The sequence below is a fragment of the Bidens hawaiensis genome, unplaced genomic scaffold (genome assembly GCF_021521415.1).
Source record: "Bidens hawaiensis isolate Kalapana, Puna unplaced genomic scaffold, B.hawaiensis_p1.1 tig00008064_1, whole genome shotgun sequence".
NCBI classification, from domain to species: Eukaryota; Viridiplantae; Streptophyta; class Magnoliopsida; order Asterales; family Asteraceae; genus Bidens; species Bidens hawaiensis.
Genome location: NW_027491569.1, coordinates 832,040 through 857,721, shown reverse-complemented (window position 1 = coordinate 857,721; position 25,682 = coordinate 832,040). Strand labels below are relative to the sequence as shown.

At 37.8% G+C, this 25,682-nt stretch overlaps 3 protein-coding genes and 1 pseudogene across 4 annotated transcripts; 2 read left to right on the top strand and 2 right to left on the bottom strand.

Moving 5' to 3' along the window:
- The first annotated feature begins 5,594 nt into the window (after nt 1-5,594).
- On the top strand, nt 5,595-8,962 carry LOC143636853 (G-type lectin S-receptor-like serine/threonine-protein kinase At4g27290; annotated as a pseudogene). The gene is made up of 7 exons (XR_013154325.1): nt 5,595-6,833; nt 7,055-7,205; nt 7,301-7,442; nt 7,561-7,771; nt 7,863-8,100; nt 8,169-8,319; nt 8,436-8,962. The product of XR_013154325.1 is annotated as a G-type lectin S-receptor-like serine/threonine-protein kinase At4g27290 (transcript).
- A 3,516-nt stretch (nt 8,963-12,478) lies between these two features.
- Nucleotides 12,479-15,830, top strand: LOC143636820 (uncharacterized). Its single transcript, XM_077104312.1, has 2 exons — nt 12,479-15,306; nt 15,465-15,830. The coding sequence occupies exons 1-2, from the start codon at nt 15,022-15,024 to the stop codon at nt 15,828-15,830; spliced, it is 651 nt and encodes a 216-aa protein (XP_076960427.1). The 5' UTR covers nt 12,479-15,021.
- A 756-nt stretch (nt 15,831-16,586) lies between these two features.
- Nucleotides 16,587-18,450, bottom strand: LOC143636818 (protein FAR1-RELATED SEQUENCE 5-like). Its single transcript, XM_077104311.1, has 5 exons — nt 18,268-18,450; nt 17,677-18,087; nt 17,291-17,506; nt 16,785-17,201; nt 16,587-16,628 (listed from the first exon to the last, which is right to left on the bottom strand). Exons 1-5 carry the CDS (start codon nt 18,448-18,450, stop codon nt 16,587-16,589), a joined length of 1,269 nt encoding a protein of 422 aa, XP_076960426.1.
- Nucleotides 18,451-18,708: 258 nt separating this feature from the next.
- LOC143636817 (protein FAR1-RELATED SEQUENCE 5-like) lies at nt 18,709-19,155 on the bottom strand. Its single transcript, XM_077104310.1, has one exon. It carries the CDS (start codon nt 19,153-19,155, stop codon nt 18,709-18,711), a length of 447 nt encoding a protein of 148 aa, XP_076960425.1.
- Nucleotides 19,156-25,682: the final 6,527 nt, after the last annotated feature.

Genomic DNA, 25,682 nt, shown 5'->3' with positions numbered 1-25,682 from the left:
TCGATCGGGAGATGGTTGATTGGCGTTTTGAGGACCAAGCTAGCAAGTTGTTGCCGAAGTATTCACAGTATCCCGACGTGGATCGACGAGTGTCGGGACACCCTGCCCAATCAGCATCTGTGTAGGCCCGTAACGAGGTCGATGTGAGTGGTCCAAGAGTGAGCCCGAGATGAGAAGTGCCCCGAAGATATCGTATGATACGTTTCAAACTATCCCAATGCGAAGACGCGGGGAATGCATATGCATGCAAACATGTTGAACCGCATACGAGATGTCCGGTCTCGTGAAGGTGAGGTACTGGAGGGCTCCTGCCAAGCTTCTGTATAGAGACGGGTCTTCAAACTCAGGTCTGCTTGCCAGAAGCTTTCCTTTAGTGTCAACTGGGTCGCAACTGGTTTGCATGGGTCATGCAAACTCGATTAATTATGTCTTGCGCATAGGTCTGTTGTGAGAGGAACATAGTGTTACCCGTTCGTTTTACCGATATCCCCAAAAAGTAGCTGAGCGGTCCCAAATCTTTCATAGTAGATTCCGAGCTCAGATGATCCATCAGGTTCAGACGGAATTTCTCAGACGATGTCATGAGAAGGATATCGTCCACATATAATAATAAATATGCGGTGGCGGAACCATGATGGTAAGTGAAAAGCGAGTTGTCGCTTCGGCTTTGTTTGAATCCAAACGTAAGAAAAAATTCAGTAAATCATTGATACAAAGCTCGAGGGGCTTGTTTCAGACCGTATAGTGACTTTTTAAGCAAGCAAACATGATCTGGAAACCTGTTATTTTGAAATCCCATCGGTTGGTGCATGTATACCGTCTCGTTCAAATTCCCGTGAAGAAATGCATTGGTGACATCGAGTTGATGCACGACCCACGACTGAGATAACACAATAGAAAGAACTGTGCGAATAGTGGCCGGTTTAACAACCGCTAAATGTTTCACCGCAATCGATACCAACCTGCTGACCACGTCCATCACACACCAAGCGCGCTTTATAGCACTTCAATGACCCGTCTGATTTAAATTTATGCCTGAATAACCACATGCATTGTATAATATTCATATGCGGTTGGCGTGGGACTAACTCCCACGTCTCATTTTTAATAAGGGAATCATACTCGTTGTGCATGGCGTTTCGCCATACTGGTGTATACAAGGCAATTTTCGGCGATTTGGGTAGTGGTTCGACGTGAGTGGAGTGAAGGTTGAAATGGGTTTTCGGTTTCGAGATCCCATCCATGGCTCGCGTGAGCATGGTGCGAGTAGGAGGGGGCCGTAGAAGGTGTTGGGGAGGTCGGTGGTATGGGTTGGCGGAGGATAGTGTTGGTGGAATGGTGTCCGTGGGTTGGATGGTGGAGGGTACGGGTTTGGATCGGCGGGAGTAGGTAAGGATGGGTGGGGAGGTAGTAACCGAACGAGGTTCGGTGTGGTGTGGATCCCAAGGAGTATGGCGAGCTGTTAGAGTGGGTGTCGGGAGTAGTACCGTGAGTTGGGGTGATAAGTGGGGTGGGCAGGTGGTCGGATTCTGTATGAGTTTGAGAGGATGGTGTGCGAGGAGTGTTTTAGATGTTTGACCAGAGGGTGGGGTGGGGTGGTTCGGACATGAAGATGTACGGGTCCGATATCGTGTTTGGGGTTTTGTCGTAGGGGAAAACGGCTTCATCAAAGATTACATGACGGGACGTAATCACTTGACGAGTTTTGATATCAAGACATCGGTACCCGCGATGGTTAGGTGGATAACCAAGAAACACACATGCGTTCGACCGGTATTCAAGTTTGTGAATCACGGTGGATGGTTTAGGAGATAGGTGGCTGTTTCAAGAGCATAGTACCAATAAGTGTTGGGTAGGTTGGATTGTGCAAGAAGAGTGCGAACCATGTTGTTAATGGTGCGGATTTTGCGTTCCGCTTTACCATTTTGTGAGGATGTGTGAGGGCACGATAGACGGAACATCATACAGTGGTGATTAAAGAATTGATGAAACTGATTATTTATATATTCTTTGTCATTATCGCACTGTAATTGCTTAATACGTTTGTCAAATTGTGTTAGTCAGGTTATAAAAGTGTAGAAATATTGAGAAAACCTGTGATTTCTTACTTATGGGGAATGTCCATATTAAATCAGAAAAATCATCAATAAATAAAACGTAATAGCGGTGACCCCCGGACTTCAAGATTGGTGAGGTCCAAAGGTCACTGTGAACAATTTCTAATGGCAAATAAGTACGATTACAAGAATAAATAAAAGGGAGTTTGACACTTTTCCCAAAAACACACGGTTCCCATACACGTTTATTAGACTTAGAAAAAGAAATAGATGAGGACTTCTTGAGAGACTGCAAAGGACATGAGCCAAGGTGACCAAGACGTGATGCCACAGTGTTTGTGCGATCGCCACATTTGCGGATGGAGACTTGATTTTCGATAGCATTTGGTGGCGTCAGAAGATACAAATCACCAGTACTGTTGCATATGAGGATAGGGGTCCGCGTCTTGAGGTCCTTCACAGAAAAACCAAAAGGGTTATATTTAACGGAAACCCAATTATCTGTGATTAAACGTCTAACAGATAAGAGATTATGGATTAAGTTAGGTGCATAAAGGACATTGGTCAATTTAAGGGGTGGAAACGGTGGGGGTAATGTTTGATTGCCTTGTCCAACAACCGGAACTGTAGTCCCGTTTCCAACGATAATATTACGATAAGTTTCATTATTAAAGTAAGACGTGAAGTTACCTGGTTGGTTAGTCATGTGGGTGGTTGCTCCGCTATCCATAGCCCATGGAGTATCTGGTGGGTTGAGTGACATTGTATATAGGGCCTGTTCAATGTCGGTCGGGGCGTAACTCGCTGCATAGGCCTGATTAATACCCGGATTTTGACTACCGGTGGACCGAGGGGTGGTTGGATATGGGCATGGTGGTTGAGCAGACCATTGATTTGCTTGTGAACCGTGTCCCATGAAGGCTGGAATACCCATTGACCTTGAACCGGAGAGAACTGATGTGAAGGTTGTTGGTGGTTGCGGCTGGGTAGCCCACGGCCGCCATATCGGCCACGTCCAAGACCCCGGGACCTGCCCCGGCCTCTTCCACGGTCAGCATGTGGGTCAGCCGTGGATCGCTGGTCCGGTCGGAGGGTTTGGGTCTCGGGTTTCTGAGATGTTGTGGCTTGAAGAGCAGCCCCCGCGGTCTGTGAAGCATGTAGGGTCATGTTGGTCTTCTGATCGTATTCACGCGTAAGTTTGGAGCGTGCCTCTTGAAACGAAGGTAGTGGTTGAAGGTTTGAGATCAGCATAGCAATTCTTTCGTATTGCTCGTTTAACCCGGTGACAAGTTGTTGAACCATCTTTTCATCCGTGAGGGGCGCCTCCACGTTAGCGAGTTGATCGCATATTACCTTTACCTCCTGGCAGTATGCTGCCATGTTATCGAAATTGTCGAGACGGGTATTATTGAGTTTCTGGTTAAGGTATATGGCTCTAGATGATTTGTTGTCTTGGAATAAAGTCTCGAGGGTAGTCCAAGCCTCACAGGCAGTAGTGTTCGGTTTAAGAATGGTGTTGAGTAGGTCAAGGGAGATGGTGCCATAGATCCATTGAAGAACTATGGCATCCAACCGATCCCAAAGATCAGCAGCAGCAAGGGCAGCCGCGACTTCTTCGGGTTTTGCAGTTGAGGATGTGGCAGCAGGGGTGGGTTTTGGCAGAAGGTGATCGGAGACTTGATAAGCCCGGAAATGTATCTTGAACAATTCCGACCATGATGTGTATTGGCCGGTTTCGTTATCGAGGACGATCGGGACGTCAGTTTTTATGTTGAAAACGGTGATTGCGGGGTGTAGTTTTGAGTCCATTGTGGATGCGATAGAGTAGGATCGAGATGGTGGTGTTGTACCGCCGGCGAGAAGATGAAGGAGGAGAGGGTGGGCGGCGGTAGGGTTAGGCTAATGATACCATGTAGAAGGGAATAATCTGTTGCTTTGATTTACTCCAACCATTTACATAAATACAGAATATGTCTCATCTATTTAGGGATAATACTAACTAATCAATATTCTCTATAATTAGCCGATTTACATTCTAAGAATACATATATCTATTAGGTTATTTTATTAGAATCTTAAAACCCATAGTAGTGTGAGAACGTATAATTCCTGATCCCCGGTTTCTTCCCTTCATCTATGTCATAAGTATTGACCATTATTAATGGTCCGAATTAGCTCGTGAAGCTCCGAACACTCTACAAACATTGAAGATCTCAAAGTAATCGTGTTCACCATATATAAATAACTGAAACACATGATATTAGACATTAAAAACACATTCTTTCACCAAGTCATCAAATAGTGAGCACATGCGCACAAGGATGGTTTGTTTATATAGACAAAAGTAATTACAAAAAAAAGGATTTAGCTGGAATCAAATAAAACTTAAGACCTTAGCAAGATAGAAGGTTTATGGGACGGCAGTTTTACCACTACAGCAACCTTGAATCTTTGTTGTGGCTTCACTGCTAAAATTCTTATGGGTTCACTCAATTTTTTTATATATCACTTCTAAATGGTTTTTATATATCACTTCTAAATGGTTCACGACTTCACGTGAACCCTGTTGGGACTCTACATGGGTCCACCGCCCTTTCGGACAAGGCTCATAATTTTGAAAAGTCCAAAACAATATTTGTGTGAGCTCCCAACACCGCATCAACATGCCAATATGAACACTAGCTAGTTTTCACATATTATGTTTGTTATTCTTCTATCTCTATGTGAATGACTACGGTTTATGTTTATATATGTACTGATGCATGGATGGCATATTGGTATTGTATCCTCGGTATATTATATATGTGGTATATTATATATCGTGGTTTGTCCTTAGTTAGAATTCCTGGAAAAACTTTTGTGTACGACCCACCCATTCAAAGAAAGATCCCGTTGGCGAGATTCAATGTTTCAAACCACAAAAAATATATATAGGAGTTGAATTGGCTAAAGGTCAACTTATATTTTGTTAAGTTGTCACTGAATTATAGGTTAGATCTGTGGGCTTGACCCAGAGATAACAAATGTCCTAAATTTGACAATTTAAAGGATTAGTAGGTGTTAGAAGTCCCTGTTAATAATAAACTATCAATTTACTTACCTTTCATTGACTAAGAAACTTTTACCTTCATCTTAATCCAAAAATGTCCCATGAAGTTGTGAGGAAGACAAAATTCAAAGAATCTCTTTGGTGACATTACATATCATATCTTCTGGCATACTACGATAACATTGCTTTCTTAGGTTTACCAGTCCCACACGTGTAATTAGCTCTCTTTGGTTAAGTGTCAAATTTTAACTCTCTTTGGTTTGATGGAATGCTTATGAGTGCTAGTCCCAAACGTCTCATTTGAGATCATACAATGATCATGTGTATCTACTATTAAACTGTCAGTTTACTTTTTGTTGACCGACGAGATTTCTTTATTGGAAGAACGAAAATATCTCCATCAATGAAAGTTGGCTTTATCTTTATCCATAGAAGTGTTATCAAGTTGTGAGGAAGGCCAAATTCAGAGAATTTGTGTACAGATATCAATCAAACCAAAATGTTACTCCCTTATATCACCTTTTTCTTTCTAGTGCTCACAACTTCTAGATCATCAGACACCATATCTGTGCATCAAAACATCTCAGATGGTCAGACCATAGTTTCAGCGAGCGCAAAATTTGAGCTACGTTTCTTTAGCCCCGGCAATTCCAAAAATCGGTACCTGGGAATATTGTTTAAGAACACATCGCCACAAACGGTTGCATGGGTTGCAAACCGTGAAACTCCACTTACAGATAATCTGGGTGTGGTCAGACTGGACAACCAAGGGAACCTGACTCTTGTTGATGGTAGTGGCAAAGTTATTTGGTCATCCAACTCCTCAGCATCTGGTGCAAATATAAATATTGAAGCACAACTGTTGGATACAGGTAATCTGGTGATTCAAAATGAAATTGTTATCTGGCAAAGTTTTGATTACCCTGGAGATACTTGCTTAGCACAAATAAAGTTGGGCAAGAACTTCATTACCGGAAGAGAAACATCATGGAGAAGCGCAGATGATCCTTCCCCAGGTGAATATACGTTAATGGCTTCAATGGTTAAGGGTAAATATCCGCAAGTATATATTAGAAGAAGCTCTGATATTGTAACAAGGATCGGGCCATATAACGGCGCATCACTTTCTGGCCGGGCAAACTTTGCTCCTGATGCTAATCCGGCGAGCGTTTCTTACCTGATTATGAATCAGAGCGAGATGTATATCACTTTTGATTCTAAAAGTACTACATTAAGAACGATAGTAACTCCTGGTGGTCAACTGGAAATCTGGCAGCTAAAATTTCCGAACCCAAAATGGATTCTGATTTCTACCTCATCAGTAGATTATTGTGACAACTATAAAGTGTGTGGCCCATATGGGATATGTACTACTGCCACTTCTCCTAATTGTGGGTGCTTAAAAGGATTTGAAAAGAATCCTGATGATGATACAAGTGTTTGTGGGCGGAAAATAGCCTTGGATTGTGGGCCTGGAGAGGGATTTATGCCGTTTTCAAGCATGAAGTTGCCGGACACGGAGAATGCTGTCTACAGTAGCAACGTGAGCCTACTAGATTGTGAGGCAGCTTGCAAGAATAATTGCTCGTGCACGGCCTATGCAAATCCAAACATCACTCCAGGTGGAGTTGGGTGCTTGCTATGGTTTGGAGAATTGACTGATGTCCGAGTGTTCCCACAAAAAGGGCAAGATTTGTATGTTAGACTTGCGGCCTCAGAATTATGAGGTAAGTAATTACCAAATTAATGCATTTCTTGTTTACCTTGTTTTAACGGCTTAATGTTAGGTCACTACATTTTTATGATGGATACATATGATCTAGTAATAGACAAACTATACACAACTGCAGTAATTTGTAAGGATATTTGTCGCCAAGACGTATGTGTTGTTCGCTTATTGCTGTAAACTTGACAATATTTTGTTTCCTTGGACCTCAAAATATTTTAGATCTCCATTCCAACTTCCACAAAAAGAAACGAGTAGTTATGGAAGTTACTTCATCAATAGCTGCTGTGTTGACTTTGTCGGGCCTCATATTATTGGCATTGTATACTAAGAGAAAATGGAAGAATAGATCAGATTCTGGGAGAGAAGGCAAGTGATATGAATCTGGTGCTTTAAATACAACCTAACACTCTATGATGAATTATGTTTGAAAATAAGATCTTTGTCTCAATGGCATTTTCTAGGTAGACCTGAAAAGACGTTTAGTTATAGTAGCCAAATGGGAAGTCCGGAGGTTCCCTTGTTTAGCTTGTCTAAAATTTCTAAGGCAACCAATGACTTTTCAGTAGACAACAAGCTAGGAGAAGGCGGGTTTGGACCAGTTTACAAGGTAAATGATAGGAATTAGATGGTCATATATGTGTAAGTACTGATCAAACAAAGTTAGATCTACATTCTATTAGAATATAATATATACAATATTAATAATCGCAGTCTCGATTTACCAGGGTGTGCTAGAAGAAGGAAAAGAGGTTGCTGTGAAGCGGCTATCAAAGTCCTCTGGACAAGGGCTTCTTGAATTCGAGAATGAAGTTATATGCATTGCTAAACTTCAACATCGGAATCTTGTGAAGCTCTTGGGATATTGCCTTCAAGGCCATGAGAAAATGTTAATATATGAATACATGCCTAATAAAAGTCTCGACAGTTTTTTATTTGGTTGGGCTCTCTTACAATCCTAAAAGTACAGATTTATCAAAAATGCAAACGGATATAAGACATATAAGCCATCTTGCTGTCTTTTGAACAGATGAATCAAAAAAGTCATTACTTGATTGGCCACAACGCTTCCGGATAATTCATGGGATTGCTAGAGGCCTTCTTTATCTTCATCAAGATTCCCGGCTTAAAGTAGTACATAGGGACTTAAAAGCTGGAAATATTTTACTTGATCATCAGATGCATCCAAAGATATCAGACTTTGGCTTGGCAAGGATGATTAAAGAAGGTGTGAGTGAAGCAAATACAAAGAGAGTCGTGGGAACATTGTAAGAATCCGCAAACTCAGTTCATATTGTACAACATATATGCCTATTTATATATATCTTGTATTCAGGGGCTACATATCTCCAGAGTATGCAATGAAAGGTCTCTTCTCGGTAAAGTCAGATATTTTCAGCTTTGGGGTTTTGGTATTGGAAATTGTGAGCGGGAAGAGAAATAGAGATTTTGTTCATGAAGATAATGATCATAACCTTATTGGACATGTAAGTGAGTTGAACACAATCACACACACACACACACATATGTAACCTGAACTTTGAATAAGGCAGCCTTGCCTATTGATATGATCTAACATTTGTATTTATGTGGTTTCGTATAGGCATGGAGACTTTACAAAGCAGGAAAGTCTCTTGATATAATTGATGAATGTTTACGCACGTCCTATTCTGCTAGTGAAGTGTTGCGGTCTATACATGTTGGCCTATTGTGTGCGCAACACCGAGTAGAAGATCAGCCTGACACAACGACTGTTGTATTAATGTTGGGTGGTGAAGGGTCACTTCCTTCTCCCAAAGAACCTGCTTTCTTTATTCAAGAAGGTGAAATCAACTCTACCTCAATTCTTCCTTTACCATCATTATCAGTTAATGGCGTAACATTAAGTCAAGTAGATGGCAGATGACAAGAAGAAATGGTTTGTGAATGTATAAGGTATCATTATCAGTTAGAAGTTTGAAGAATATGTAGATGTGTCGGTACATTTGTGTGTTTTGCCAAACTATATTATTTAAAAAATGTTTATGATTATTCAAAAGCTATTGTTTTGAATTATATTTTGTCACTCTGGATTAGAGATGTTGTGGACGTACTTGTAAAGAAAAATATGAAGTGGACCACTGTCATGTATTACTTAAATCATAAGAGTGGGACGTGGTGACGGTGAAAGCAATGAATACTCAACAGCCGTGTTGGTTTTTGTTTTTTGTTTTTTTTTTCTAAATAAAATGGTTGAGGTATTTGAAAATGTTAAGAGTTTTGTTAGTATGTTAAAATCTCTGTTTGGAAGTCAAGTAAAAAATTTCATAGTCAGCTGGCACCGAGTCTAAAAATAAACAGAGAACTAAATAAATGGATTTACTAGAAAAATAGTACTCCCTCCGTCCCATTATAAGTGTTCTACTTTGATTTTTCAAGTCTTTCTTATTTAACTTTGACCGGCAATATTTTTGTTTGTGTTATATAATACTTGATGTAAAATATATGAATGGATTGGGTTTTAAATGTATTTTACATTGATATAATTTTTATTAAGTATTATATGACACGAACAAAAAAATTTACGGTCAAAGTTGCAAAAGAAAGATTTGAAAAATTAAAACAGAACACTTATAATGGGACGGGGGGAGTATTATTTATCATACGGTTTACATTCCAAAGCAAAAAAATGTACTTGATGCAAAACATAGAAACCTTCTAAATTTTGCTTGGTCTTATGTTTTAGATGGATCCCCTCCTTTTCCAATGGTATTATGACTGTTTAAAATATGAAAAAAATTTCAAAAATAAATTGTGTGTGTGTGTGTATATATATGTTTGATTTCTTTTGAGAACCACTTTGAGTTTTACGAAATCGAAAGAACTCAACGTAACAAATTTTTTCTTTTGAATTTGTTTTTACACGTTATGTAATACGTAAGTGTACATAACGTAAAAAAAATTACTATATTTTTTTACACACAGAATCAACTTATTACACATGCGAACTAACATTTTTACTTGTGTAATAATCAAAAATATTTATTCTCTCTCATAATTAATTTTTAATCGGATTTATTCTCAACCACATATTCTATACTCATTTAATTAAATGCGTGGTCCGTATTGAGTTCTTAAATTTGTTAAAACTCATCAAGGTTCTCAAAATATATCTCCCATATATATATATATTACATTTATATGTTTGTAGGTAGGTTTGAATGTGTAATTAAGACATAAATACAATCAACCTACATATATGTATGTAACATCGTATGAAAGGGAGTGAAATTAGGGATTAATAGAGTTACATTTTCACTTCTCGCTGTAAAAAAACTTCTGAAATGATCCAACCTATATATATATATATATATAGGGGTGAGATCTAGAGAGAACCCTTCTAAATGAGAGAACTAGAGAACTCTACTATTTTCATTAATTTCACCTAATCAAAATTGAAAAAAAAAAACTGACAACAAGTCTCGTTTTTATTAGAAAAGGGCAATTAAGGAATTACAAAATATAACAAAAACCCTCCCAAAACCATCGCTTCCTATCTATCCCATCTCTCTCTAGATCTCACGCATATCTCAATTCTCAATCGTCGTTCATCCAACCTAGGGTTTATTCAAAACCAGACGAACACAAACCAGCCGGCCGATTAAATGTGAATAACATAAAATCGAAGCCGAGTAACACTATAAGGTAATCATTCAATAGCCGATTCTCTGTTTTTCGTGATTTATATCTCAAAATCGGGTTACAATATGCTGATAATAGCTCGTATACGTGTGATTGCACATATGTATTACATGACTTGTTAGCATATTACACATAATCGAAAGAACATATGATATTATTGTGCGTTTTGGTTGTGACTTAAACATTATTTTGTGTACACCACTAAACATACGCATTATTCTCTATTTTTCGTGATTTATATCTCAAAATCGGTTACAATATGTTGATAATAGCTCGTATACGTGTGATTGCACATATGTATTACATGATTAATTGGAATATTACACATAATCGAACTAACATATGATATTATTGTGCGTTTTGGTTGTGAGTTAAACATTATTTTGTGTACACCACTACACATACGCATTATTCTCTGTTTTTCATGACTTATATCTCAAAATCGAGTTACAATATGCTGATAATAGCTCGTATATGTGTGATTGCACATATGTATTACATGATTCATTAGCATATTACACATAATCGAACGAACATATGATATTATTATGCGTTTTTTGATTGTGAGTCAAACATTATTTTGTGTGTACCACTACACATACGCATTATTCTCTGTTTTTCGTGATTTATCTCTAAAAATCGAATAACAATATGTTGATAATAGATCGTATAAATGTGATTGAACATATGTATTACATGAGTCATTAGTATATTACACATAATCGAAGCAAACATATGATATTATTGTGCGTTTTTTGGTTGTTACATGAGTCATTAGTAGATCGAACATTATTTTGCATATACCGCTTCACATACGCATTATACTCTGTTATATATGTATATGTTTTTTTTTAAATCAATAAAACGTTGATGAAAATTTACTATTTTTTCGATTTCATATACACAACACATAATTACCGTGACTGATTGAGCGTTTTATAGATAAGTTTGTAAAAATACTTTAATGTTGTCTTACATGGTCGTAAAATATATATAAATGCATAGGTGTGTTACATTATAACATGAATAGAGTAAGAAATTGTATGGTGTTTGTTTAGGTATATGTACATGCAAATATATGAAACTTTTATCATGTTTACTAACACGTGGACATAATTTATATAGGTAATAACAAGAAATGACAATTTTAAAACTTACAAAGAAAGGCAGATGGCACGAAACAGTTGCTAAAACCAGATACAAGTGCCTATAGCGGACAAAGACGAGCAGACGGAACATGTGGTCAAAAAGATAAGAGTCGTATATAACAAAGAAAAAAGTAAAACACAGCCGGCTGCTGATATAGACATAGGTAAGATATAATGTTTATTTTTTTTTCGTTATTTTTAAAAGCATGAAATGGTCAACTGTATATTTTTTTGTTTTTTATACGTTTTTTTATTTCTTTTACACCGATAGAAAAATCAAATAAGTCACGGTCATCAGGGCATAAAAGGAGCAGGACATCGAATAAAGGAATATCGTCGGACGTTGAGGATGCAAGTCCAGGTAGAAAACTCTCAAACGCACACATACTTGTTAACACGTATTATATACATATATGATATTTCATATATTTTACAGCAAAAGTTATATCAAGATCATCAAAACATGCATGCGTTTTGAAAAGTGGAACACTGAATGTTGACGTATCCAAAAGCAATGAAGGTGAGTACACGAGCATTATATGTTGTATTACACCTATGCACTACCAATTTAGGTAGATACAATATTAATTCGTCTTATACATTTACGCATATAGCACATACTCATTACAGATGAGTCGAGCATTTACGCGGATATGGTGTATTAAACATTAATGTAGACTTCATGTAGTGCGCATATGCATTGATTACGCATTATTTGTATCGTTAGTGCAATACGTATATGCATTACATGATTTACTGTGTCTTATACGTTTAGGCGTATAACAAATATGCACTACCGATGTGTTAGACATTTACGCGTATATGTGTGTATTAAATGTTGATGCAGATATAACATATTGAGTGTATGCAATGCATATGTGTTGTACGCATCATTATTGCAATACGTATACGCATTACATTAAGAAATGCACATGCGTACTACTGTTGTATTTCACGTTTAAGCGACTCGTTGTATTACGTGTACGAAAGCGCGTGCATATTACGACATGTTAGATGTAGGCCATAATCATGTATGACATGTGTTTTAGATATGTATACATATATGCGTTATTAGTGTATTAAACATACATGTTACTTGTGTTTTAACAGGTAGAAAGAAAACTGCAAAGGGAAAGAGAATAGTGGCAAAAAAGTATGAAGGAGGTGGGTTAAGGACTCGCTCGTCACCAAAACAGCTATTTTCATGCATCGAAAAGCTTTCAAGGACACAACGGGCCGCTGTTCGAAGCATAGGGTTTGGGAAAACGCTACAATTTAAAGTAGACGGTATACCGGATGGGTTAGGGCATTTTGTGGTTGATAAGTTCAACGCAGCTAATATGGTGATTGATTTGGGTGCCAATAAGCTCAAAATAGACAACGACACAATCCACCAACTGCTCGGGATACCAAACAGCGGTATACAGTTATCATCGACCGAGTGTACCCAGAAGTTTGTAAGAATACAAAAAACTTGGAAAAAGAGGTATCTGGGAACATATGTCACACCAACCGAGATTGCTGCAAAGATTGAAGATAATCGTGATGACGGTGGAATGATGTTCAAGCTTGACTTTTTGGCGATGTTCCTTAGCGCGATGGGTGAGATTCAACAGATGGGAAAATGCAAGCTTGAATTCATTCATCACATAAGAGACGACACAAACATATGTGATATTGATAGGTGCTCTTTCATCGTCGATTCAATGAAAAAATGCAAGTCTGGTTGGAGAAGATGCGATCTGAAATCAATATTTACTGGCCCGCTGACGATACTCGTGGTACGAATTTCATTAAATAAATGATTGTAAATTTTTTTAGCATTATTAAACGTGCGTGTATCTAACGTTTTTAAAAAAATTGACAGTTAACCTATGTGGATAGAGTCGCATCTCCCGAATTTAATGTGGAACGTAGCATGAGCCCGATAAAATTTTGGAGCATGGCAAATCTGAAAAAAAAGGAAAGGTTAGAAATGAAACATGGAGGTTTTGGACAAGGTGAGATTAGGACATGTATTTGGGTGTGGATGGAGATGAAAGCGAGGACGAAATAGAGACTAACACGTCTGCAAATCTGTATAGCCCGAATGATCTGACGGTACAAGTTACAACCATCACACGTGTATATATTTAGTATAATGGGACTGTTAGCATTAATAACTTATGATGTGCTTTTTTATTAACAGGGACATGTGACCAAGATTGACATGCTATTCGAATCTGCTATCAAAAACAAAAAAATAATCGAAGGAGCTCTGCGTGAAGCACGTTCGGCTTTTCTAACAATTAGCGAGATAAAGACTTTTGTTGACAGGTATAAAAATTTCTACAAAGATGTTGTAAACTTCGAGGACGACAATGCGAACGTTGATGGTGAGAAGATTGAAGTCGAGGCTGAAGAGGATGAGGGTGGTTTGAATCTGAATGACGTGATAAAGAATATCACAGATAAAACAAAAGAAGTCGATTATGAAAAACCGAGTTTCAGTCTCGGTTTCAGCTCCCAAGAATCAGGTGGCATGGATAACGACACGAATGCTAATGAAAACACGGGTATAGGGTTGTACCAACCAGTTCACATAGAACAGGTGATGAGTGATGAAGAAATGATGGTTTGTCGGTACCTAAGAGGACTGGTAGACTTTAAAAAGAATAAGGAAAGAAAGAGCACAAGGTTGAAATCTACAGAACTTTCGGAGAAGGAAGAAGACAGGATTGCTGATAAAACATTCACGTAAAAATGTTTTATTAATTTTTTATACACGTATTATGTTTGTAATTACATATGAAAACATAGTAGTGCGTGTATGTAGCAATATGCACACATATTAATGCATATATGTAACACGTTAATATGGCAGCAGCGTGTATGTGTATGGTTCATGAAACATTATGTAAGTATTGATGTTTCACGCATACACATTATTAAGCTGGTGCATATGTAAACTTACTATATTACTGCGTATACGCATTAAAGTGCGTATACGTGCTGTTAATTATACATGCGTGAATAATACATGTATGTACTATATAAACATATGGGGTTTTCAATTTAATATATATAATGTTAGTATTTGTTATCAATTTAATATTACACAGAAAGGATATGTTTGACGCTGACTATGGTGTTTTCACGAGAGCTTATTTGTTGGAGTCTCTGTTGCCGGGTAATCTGGTTCAGCAAAGCATGGTTGACTGTTGGATCACGGTTTTAAACTATCAAGAACAATTTAGAAGCCCGGGGTCAATAAACCGTTTATTTTGTCGCGCATCAACGATTGTAAGTTTACAGTATATATAGCCTTAGAATAATTTGAATAACGCTTATATAAACTAATGTTGAAGTGACATTAATTAAATGTGCAAGATTGGATGGATGCTTACAAAAAGGAAATCAACACATGAAGAAAGAGTAAAAGCGTTTAAAACAAACTTGTTGTCTGTGCTAAATAAGGATGAAAGCAAGATGGGTTTAAGAGAGTATGATGCGGTGTTGTTTCCAATTTTTGAAAAAAATCACTTTTACGTAATCGCTTTCGACATGAGGGAAACTGGTGTTTATGTTTTCGACAACATGGTGAAGACCGTGTATGGAGTTAGAACCAGCAAAAATTACGCGAACAAAAGCACGCCGTACAAAGTGGTAAGTCAAGGCACAGTATAAAAATATTATTAGCGATGAATACACGTAGGCAGTCGGTGATAGCGTAGTATGTTAACAAGTTGAACATGTATTACATTATAAATATATACTGTTGTCATACACATTTGTTATAATGATATTTTTTTTCGTTTACACAGATTGACATATTCGGCAGGTACCTGACATTGGTTGGACACCCAAAGGTTAAAGAGATTATGCGTACATGGTCGCCAACAAGAGTGGAGTTACCATGGAAAACATCAAGCAACGTAACAGATTGTGCTGTATTCGCGATGCGACACATGGAGTGCTATAGAGGAGGAGATCATGTCGAATGTGACTTCAGCATGGAAGAAGACAGAAAGGTAGAGCAGATCAATATTCTTAGGATGAAGTACATAGATCGCATGTTGCTTTCGGAAGTAAACAATGTAAGGGATGGCTTGTTGGCGGATGCTAGGGAATGGGAAAGCAAAAAACCAAAGCAGGTTATGGTTAAAAAGGTTCGTTTTAAGGAGGGCTGATGGATAAATGTTGATACTTGGAAGTTAAGAATGAAATAAACGGTAATCGTATAAAAACATATGGTGTCATATAGTTTATGCATGCTTATTTTGTTTTGTTTTGACACGTGTAATTGAATTAGACGGTTGGATGGTATGGTTGTAAACATTTGTCTCGGTTGTTTTGTTTGTTTTGATATTTGCAAGTTAATGGAACATTTGAATGGTATGGATGCAAGTGTTTGTGTTAGTTGAATGTGTGTAAAAATGCATAGGGAATGTGCAACGTATACGATGATATTCGACATGTAAATAGAATGTGTGACGGGTACAATATATATAGAAAGTGTGATGCATACTTGTAATATGAAAACATAACAAGGATATATAAAGGTACCAATGTGTAATGCACACGTGTAATATGAAAAAAGGATAGACAAGGACTAATTTGGGATGCACACATGTAACACGAAAACATAGTAAGGATAGATGTTCACATTACATTATACAAATTGGAAATTAAAAAACACTCATAGTTGTATTAAAATAAGAGGTGCAAATAAAAAAGAATAAACATGCGTATACGCATTATAATGCGTACACACAACCTGATAATCAGTGTAACATCAAAAAGCGTGTGTAAATGTGTATACCCGATACAATATTCAGAACGTAGAATGTAAAAAAACACAGGTATATAAAACATACAACACACAAATGATAATGCATCGGTCAAAACACATGCGCAAACGATATATGCCACGCAACTGCACCCGTCTAAAACGGTTTAAACGCAAGTATAAAAATCAAAATATTAATCTGTATTACACAAACATAAGTTTCATTGGTGCCAGCAGTCATTTCAAAATTTATTAAAATGCATAATCGTCTAATACGAAAATATGAGACGCGCTTATTGAATATATAACAATGCAATGCACGTATGTAACATAAAGTGCATAAAATAAAGCATGCATGTAATATTAAATGCATAAAATCAAGTAGAAGCAACACGTTTGGACCGTGTGGCATAACGGTTGATGGAACGGTCGGTGGTTGACTTGGCACAGCAGCATCAGCTAAAACAACAGCGGCGGTGGCGGCTTCTTTGGCAGCTTTGACCTTTTCACAGTTACGGGAGTCATGATCGATCACGTATTTGTTGCATTTGTGACACAGCCTTGGGTTTTTGTTACAATTTTCCAGCAGTTTTTCAACCACGCCGACTTGACGTTTAGTACCCGACCCCTTATTTCTAATACCAGTCGGTGGCTTGATAGTCACATCAACCGTGTCGGGCTGTCCAACAAGCTCGCTTATAATCGAACGTTTACTGTTACAAGGTGGCTCAGACGGGAACTCTTTAAACACCTTGTCTTTTATATCTTTAAGCTGGACAAGGAGGGAATGAGGCAATCCGGTTTGTGTCTCAGCCGGTCAGCAAATTCGGTTAATAATTCAAACATGTTGGGTCTAATAACGGACTCCTCGTCATCTTCAGCCGAATATCTGTTCGAGATGTCATGAACCCTGTACGGAAGCACGTTTCTCATCCACCAAGCAGGCAGGTATTTGTCAGGTATCAATTCGACCTGGTTGTACCTAAACACGCAAAAAGCATGTCTGCACAGATATCCAACACGCGTGAACCCCATGCACGAGCAAGAAACAGTTGTATCATGTGCATTAAAGTCAACCTACGTATTTTAACCAACAAAAAATGTAACATGAAAAATAAGGTGAATGCCGAGGAATGTAAGCGTTAACATGTAAACATAAATATAACAGAAAACATAAACAAACTTACCACGTAATTGTTGACTACTTTGAATCTTTTGTTGGTATGTGCAATGTTGAATTATTTAACGCCGTCTATTTCCGAAGAACTTGTAATATAACACTGCATTCCTCTGTAAATTTCCTTTTGAACATCCAAGAATATTTTGCGTGTATATATCTTGGACGCGTGTATTTCCAAAGGCAGTTTTTCGGGCATTTTTGGTGTCGTTGTACTAGTTTCAATGTCAAGCTCGAGTTGAGTTTTTCGTTGTCTATCAAGAGCAGTGCCAAAACACAATAAAAACTGGACAAGCTTGTTGGCATGACTGGTGTTGACCTTAAAAAGAGAATTTGAGCTTTCACATCTCGATGTGGTTTTCAGAAGGCAACACCATTGTATTTCTCTGAAATAACAAGGGACCCGTTGCTCCCTAATTGCATAAATCTCGGTAAGCCAATGATGATCACTCAAATTAAGGTCATCAATAAGCAATTTCCACTGCTCATCAAATGTAGAAGGTGTTATAAACAAGTTCCATACCAGTTTATGTATGGAAACTCGTAAATATGTATTTGCTAATAAGTCACCCGAAATTTTTTAAAAATTGCACGAGCGTTACATATGTGCATCATATATAACAAAAATAAAAAATTAAAACAAAAATTAAAATAATTGTACCTTTAATGGTATCTTCTTAACAATGTGCCACATGCAAAGTCGGTGAATTGACTGGTCAAACACAGCACAAACAGCTTGTTTAACCGCGGCATCTTGATCGGTTAAAACGAGTTTGGGCTGTTTTTTTATGTGTTTTAAGAAACTTGTCGAGTAACCACTTGTACGACTCGATAGTTTCGTCATATATTAGACCAGCACCAAATTTCACACACTTCTTATGATGATCCACGCCAGTAAATGGTACAAATATCATGCCGTATCTTTCATATAATTACAAAAAAAAGAAAAAAAATATGTTACACAAAATGCATACATAAAACACGTATAAAAAACACGTGTGTGGAATGTTGGTATCAAACAGGTGTGACGGTAGTACAATGTGCAGTTAAAAATGGTTAACATCATTAATATATACGTGTAATGTATCTGTGTATCGATCACTTACTTATTGGTACTGTAGGTTGCATCAAAACCTAAAACCTCCCCGAATGCGTCATAGTTGCATTTTGAAACATCGTCAGCCCAAAATATATACCGGAGTTCACTTCCAACAACTTTGTACTCAAACGAGAAATCTGGCAAGTTTAACGAACGAGACGTCAGTGTGTCCACAATCATTTGCGCATCTCTGTCAGAAATAAAGATGCGGACATCCCTGGTTGCATTTTGGAAATCAGTTTTAGTGCCATTGACGTTGTGAGATCCGCCCTTTAACGAACATTGCAAGTTATGCGCAATGTTTGGACCAATTTTGTTTAAACTTAGTTTGTGAATGAAATTGCGTTCAGAATACCCAATTTTTTGTCGTTTCTTTGTAAACTCCATAGCGTTCGGTCCAATCAGCTCATGGGTATGAATATTAACAAAATCATATATCTTGAATCTCATGGTGTTTGGAACGGGTTTCAATCTTAGGCGGGCATTGCAACACACGGCCTTGGAGCTGCTGCGACGCGAGGTCAAAGCAGAGTTTGTGTTAGTTGAATCAAAATCTTGAATTTCGGTTTTCCGGCTCGAGTACAAAGCATGTATCTGTGTGTTACCGAACCCTTGACTCGTTTAATAGTGCTTAAACGCATTGCAAAACCCAGATTTGTCAGCATACGTGTTATACATATTGACAGCATCGTCCCACGTTTCAAACTCCATGTCTTTGACAGGCACAAATTCTTCGGGCACGTTAGGTTTCCAGTATGTTGTTCCGTTTGGTGTATGGTAAACAATACTCGACACACACCCTGTATAAGGTTGAATATATTATTACAAATACATTAACATTTAAGACGCGTTACGTGACTGTAACAAATGTCGCATAGTGTTAACATTTAGATAACACGTCATGTAAGACAGAGTGTTAACATGTATAGTGCACATGTGTGTTGCATAATATGGGTAAAAGGTGCTATAATACGTATATGCAATATAAAACACATACGTAATATATATCATTTATGCATTGAATATCAGGTGTGTATGCAGATCCATAAAGTCAATATGTTACCTCGATGTTCAACACCAACAGATTGCATATTATTATCGGTTTGGACACAATAGCTTAAAGCACCATTGCCGGATGACACTGAACATGAAACACTTGATTGATTGACACGAGATTTTGACATAGAGTCGGTTATTTCAGCATAGTCGTAACCGTTTGTTGCAGTAACAAAGGTATTTGACATAGAATCGTTCAATTGAACCGACAATGCACCATTAAATGCAACAATGCTTCCAGACTAGTCGATTTCCGATTAAACAAAAGCAAAAACACGATTATAATTGAATCTAAGGTAGTAAAATGAATTTAACCTAACAATACCTTCGATCAACATGTTTGGAATAACGGGATGAACAACATGCGTGATCAATGGAGCTCGATTTCAATTAGATTAGGACGATTCAATTAATTGATCTGGGCATCATCGATGGATTGAGATTGAACAGGGGAAGGAGATATACTAATAAGGGAAACAATATTTGGGGAAAAATATAGTTTGAGATGTTTTACATATTTACCCCCTTAACTTAGTAGTTCTCTAGTTCTCTCCATAAAATAGAGTTCTTTCATGATCCTCTCCCTATATATATATATATATATATATATATATATATATATATATCAAATATCTCATTCACCTCTTTAAACTTATGAAATTATCTCCAAAAATATGTCTTTCGAATTATCTTCGACACCCGATTACTACCTCGATCTCGACGTTATTTTAGATTTGGATACAGAGGATAAAGCGATATTTAGTGCTATTCGAGAGGCTGCCCCAACTCTTAGTCGAGCATTGCGAAAGATCACAGCTACGAACAAGACGACCTCGTCTTCAACGGGAACGAGTAGGTGCTCATGACCGCTTGATAAAAGATTATTTTTCGTCGGACGCGACTTTTGATTTGGAATGATTTTGGCGCCGTTTTCGGATGAGTCGCCAACTATTTTTACGAATAGTTGGCGATTTAGAACGCGATTATGCATTTTTACAATAGCGGGAGGACATGAAAGGTAAATCGGGTTTTTCTCCCATGCAAAAATGCACGGTGGCAATTCGTCAACTTGCGTAAACACGAGCGACGCCATGGAAGAGTATTTACAATTGTCGGAGACAGTGGGTCGTGAAACCCTTTACACGTTCTGCGAATGTGAGTATTATTATCATTTTAATTATTTATTTCTAAACCTTCTTATTTTAAGTGTAAATTTTATTAACTTTGTTGAAATTATTACTATTAGGTATTCGTCAACAATATCATAAAAAATAGTTGAGGGGACCGATTCAAAGTTACATTCAAAAAATACATGAGGTGCATCAACAAAGACACAGTTTTCCAGGGATGCTTGGTAGCCTCGATTGCACACACTGGGATTGGGAAGCCTGCCCAGTTGCTTGGCAAAGTCAATATCATTGGGGTGATTATGATAACCCAACAATTATTCTTGAGATAGTTGCATCATTTGATATTTGGATTTGGCATGCGTTTCTTGGAATGCCCGGTGCAAACAATGATGTAGCAGTGATAAATTCATCCCCTATTTTTGACCACATCATAGACGGAGTTGCACCCGACACCTCATTTTCCACGAATGATGTCAACTAGCTATAAGTAGGGTCTGGGGAGGGTGGGATGTAGGCACACTGTACCTCTATCCGAAAGGATAAAGAGGTGGCTTCCAGAGAGACCCTCAGCTCTAAAGTACATATGTATGGAGCAATACAGATAAATCTAAGTTCAACAGTAATATAAACATTAATAATAATAAAAATAATAATATATGTAAAGATAATATCATTATGGTGTGTGACAAAAAAGGAAAATAGAAGCCCTAGGGTAATCGTTTATTCCTAAGAATTCTTAACTTTAATTCTACTTCTCCAAGAATTCCTATCCTCAACCATGTCCTCGGAGAGGTTTAGGTCTATCAAATCATGCATAATCCTTTCGTCCCAAGTCAATTTAGGCCGTCCTCTACCCCTCTTCCCCTCTGTATTAATATTTTCTACGGTTCTAACAGGACTCGTCATCTGTCTTCTCTTCACATGTCCAAACCATCTCAATCTCCACTCTCTTATTTTGTCTGCTATGTTTGCTACCCCTAATCTCTCCCGAAACACAATGTTTTTTATTCGGTCTAACCTTGTGTGTCCACACATCCAACGTAGCATTCTCATTTCTGCTACCTCCATCTTCCGCACTTGTGCCTTCTTGATGGCCCAACACTCTGTTCCATATAGCATTGCAGGTCTAACTGCAACCCTATAAAATTTTCCCTTTAGTTTAGTTGGGAAACTCTTGTCGCACAATATACATGTGGCTGCTTTCCATCTACACCATCCTACCTGGACTCGATGGGTCACATCACTGTCTAATTCCCCATCGCTCTGAACAAAAGATCCTAGATACTTGAACTTCGTTACTTGCGGAACTACCTGCCCTTCAATGGTGATCTGTACGTCCTCATTGTTATTTACCCCACCAAAATCACAGTGTAGGTACTCCGTCTTAGATCGACTAATCCTTAAACCTTTTGTCTCTAAGGTTGTTCGCCACTCCTCAAGCCTCATGTTTAGATCTTGTTTTGTCTCAGCAAGTAACACAATATCGCCCGCGAACATCATGCACCACGGAAGCGTTCCCTGAATCGACTTTGACAACTCATCCAAGACTACTGCAAAAAGAAACGGACTTAGCGCTGACCCCTGGTGAAGACCCACCTCTATGGGGAAGAACTCAGTATCCCCCGCTGGTGCACGAACACTTGTTGCACTCATGGTATACATATCCATAATTATCTCTATGTATTTCCTTGGTACTCCTCTACCCTCCAAGCACTCCCAAAGCACCTGTCGTGGCACACTGTCGTAGGCCTTTTCTAGGTCAATAAACACCATATGCAGGTCACGCTTCTTCTCCCTATACTTTTCCATCAATCTTCTTATAAGGTGTATTGCTTCTGAAACTAAATTGTTGCATCCTTTTCTAAAACTAAATTGTTGCATATTAAGCAGATGAATCTAGGAAGTTGTTACTTGACTGGCCACAACGATTCCGTATAATTCATGGGATTGCTCGAGGTCTTCTTTATCTTCATCAAGATTCCCGGCTTAAAGTTATACATAGGGACTTAAAAGCAGGAAACATTTTACTTAATCATCAAATACATCCAAAGATATCAGATTTCGGTTTAGCCAGAATGTTTAAAGAAGACGAGAGTGAAGGAAATACAAAGAGAATCATGGGAACTCTGTAAGAAACCCTCAACTTAATTTGTGATTTCAGTAATATTTATATATGTCTTGCGTCCATTGACTTAATTTGCATGGTCCTAACTTCTACTCAGGGGCTACATATCTCCATAGTATGCAGCGAATGGTCTCTACTCGGTAAAGTCAGATATTTTCAGCTTTGGGGTTTTGGTACTTGAAATTGTGAGCGGGAAGAAAAATAGAGGTTTCGTTCACGAAGACCATGATGATAACCTTCTTGGACATGTAAGTGTGTTAATTTCGATCATCCATCCAAAATTGAAATATACTATGCACCCTTGTTGTATTTGGAATACATATACATGTAAGTGTGAGTTGAATTAAAAACCATTAACTAATGTGGAACAAAATGAACCTTCTTGAGACTTAACACGGGGAACAAAAGGAAAGATTGGTAGCGCTTCATGGAGTGGAGATAACAATCATCCCTTCAAATGATCCGACGGTTAAAAGTGGTTTTTCTGGCTCCTAATTATTTAACGGTTATGATTTTAACCTCCTGGCCTCCATGTATATTATGTGACAACGAGCCTTTATGTGCATACATGTGATGACGTTCTATAAACATCGTTTTGTGATTTGAACTAAACTTGCACTGAATAATGCGGGTGCATATATATACCTTATGATATGATCTAACTTTTGTCTTCATGTGGATTCATATAGGCATGGAGACTTTACACGAAAGGCAAGTCTCTCGATCTAATTGATGAGTCTTTAGGTGCGTCCTATTCAGCTTCCGAAGTGTTGCAAGCGGTACATGTTGGCTTATTGTGTGTGCAACAACGAGTAGAAGATAGACCTAACACGCCAACCGTGGTTGCATTCTTGGGTGGTGAAGGGGCACGTCCTTCTCCTAAAAAACCAGCTTTCTTTATTCAAGAAAGTGAAATCAACTCCACCTCAAGTCTTCCTTCACTATCATCTTCAATTAATGTAGTAACACTAAGTCAAGTGGATGGTAGATACTAAGAAGAAACATTTTAATCACACTTCAGGTCATTTTAGATGCCTATATATATAAATAATGTGAATTTTTTGGATCACTGCATGCATACTTATCAATCCATGCCCACATAAATGTCTGTTTATATGTGTATTTCCTTTTTCTTTAATCTTCTCAAATCTAGCATTGGATTACTAGTTACTAGTTTATCTGACATGATTCATTCAATTTCATTCCACGTTTGATAGAGGAGGCTGGGAATATTGGAGAACTCTATAATAATCTACTTTAGTTTTTTTTGTTGTAAGTGGCAGTGTGCTTACGAGAAATCGGCTCCAAGGTATTGTTCGTAAAGTTTCTGTGCTCTGATGCACGGGGACGGCAGTGTGCTTACGAGAACTTCTATGTAATTTGTATTTAAATGTTATTCTAATCATACTAAAGTTTCACCCCGAGAAGATACAAAGCAAACACAATGTAATTTTCTCCCCTAATATCAAAAGGAAGTTGAACATGACTAAGCACCTCATTATTACTTGAAATTAACTCTAAATTTAGAGTCACTTAATTAGTTTAATTAACTTTAGCATAACTACTTTTCCAGGCTTAACAGTATTACCTTAATATTACCTTTATCGCCTACATTATACACGTTTGCTTAAGCAATATCCCACTACAAACCAGAAGGCTTTTAGTGACGACAGACAGATTTGTTGGTAATCTTTGGTAAGATTGTAAGTAAAAAGTAAATATATTAAAAAAGGTATTGTATCCAAAATACCTCATATGTTGGAAGTAATTTCAGACTCTAAGTCACAAGTCGGTGAACTTGAGAGACTAATATTGACAAGCTAGTCATAATTGGTTGTGTTTCCTAATTACGTTATGTTTCGTAATTGTATTGTAATTATAATAGGTAATGTCTTTGATAGCAAGTTAGGTCAGTACTATATAAACATGTATGGTTAGACATTATAGAGTGTGGTGATGTGAGATGCAACCGAGTTAGAGTTCATCCAAGAGGCACACACGAGATGTAACCGAGTTAGGGTTCATCTAGATGCAACCGAGTTAGGGTTCATCAAGAGTCAAACCGAGTTAGGGTTTGAGAGATTGTAATAAGTTTTTTGAGTTAGATTTTCTAATTAATAAACAAGAGTTATTTGTTTATTCATGTTTGATTATCGATCCGGGATTTGATCATATAAACACTAAATGAAAAATATCTTTATACAAAAAGTTACATACAGGTGAAAATTTTAGCTATATAATAGGACGGTGGCGGTCTTAACCACGTTTGATTCAACACTTTTTTCATGGCCGCAAAAAGCATGTGTTGCATCACCATCGAATTTTAGCTATATAACATAATGGTGGTGGTCCTAACTACGTTTGACTCAACACTTCATCCATGGCCGCATGAAACAGTTGTTGCATCACCATCGGATCAACTTCCATGGCCTCCTCTAGTTTTTCTAGCATGACAATAATCTCCAAACATTGAATAAATAATTAGTAGTTTGTTAACAACTAAAAAATGATATATGTATAAAAGTAGTAGCATAGAATTTGGAGAAGAACGAGATGATGAGATCTCCCATGATGAAATCACCAGCATCACCCATAAGGGCATAATAAGGATCGTGAATGAGTGGTCCCAAAATCAAGAGAGGCGTAATCTCTACTTCTTGGTTATG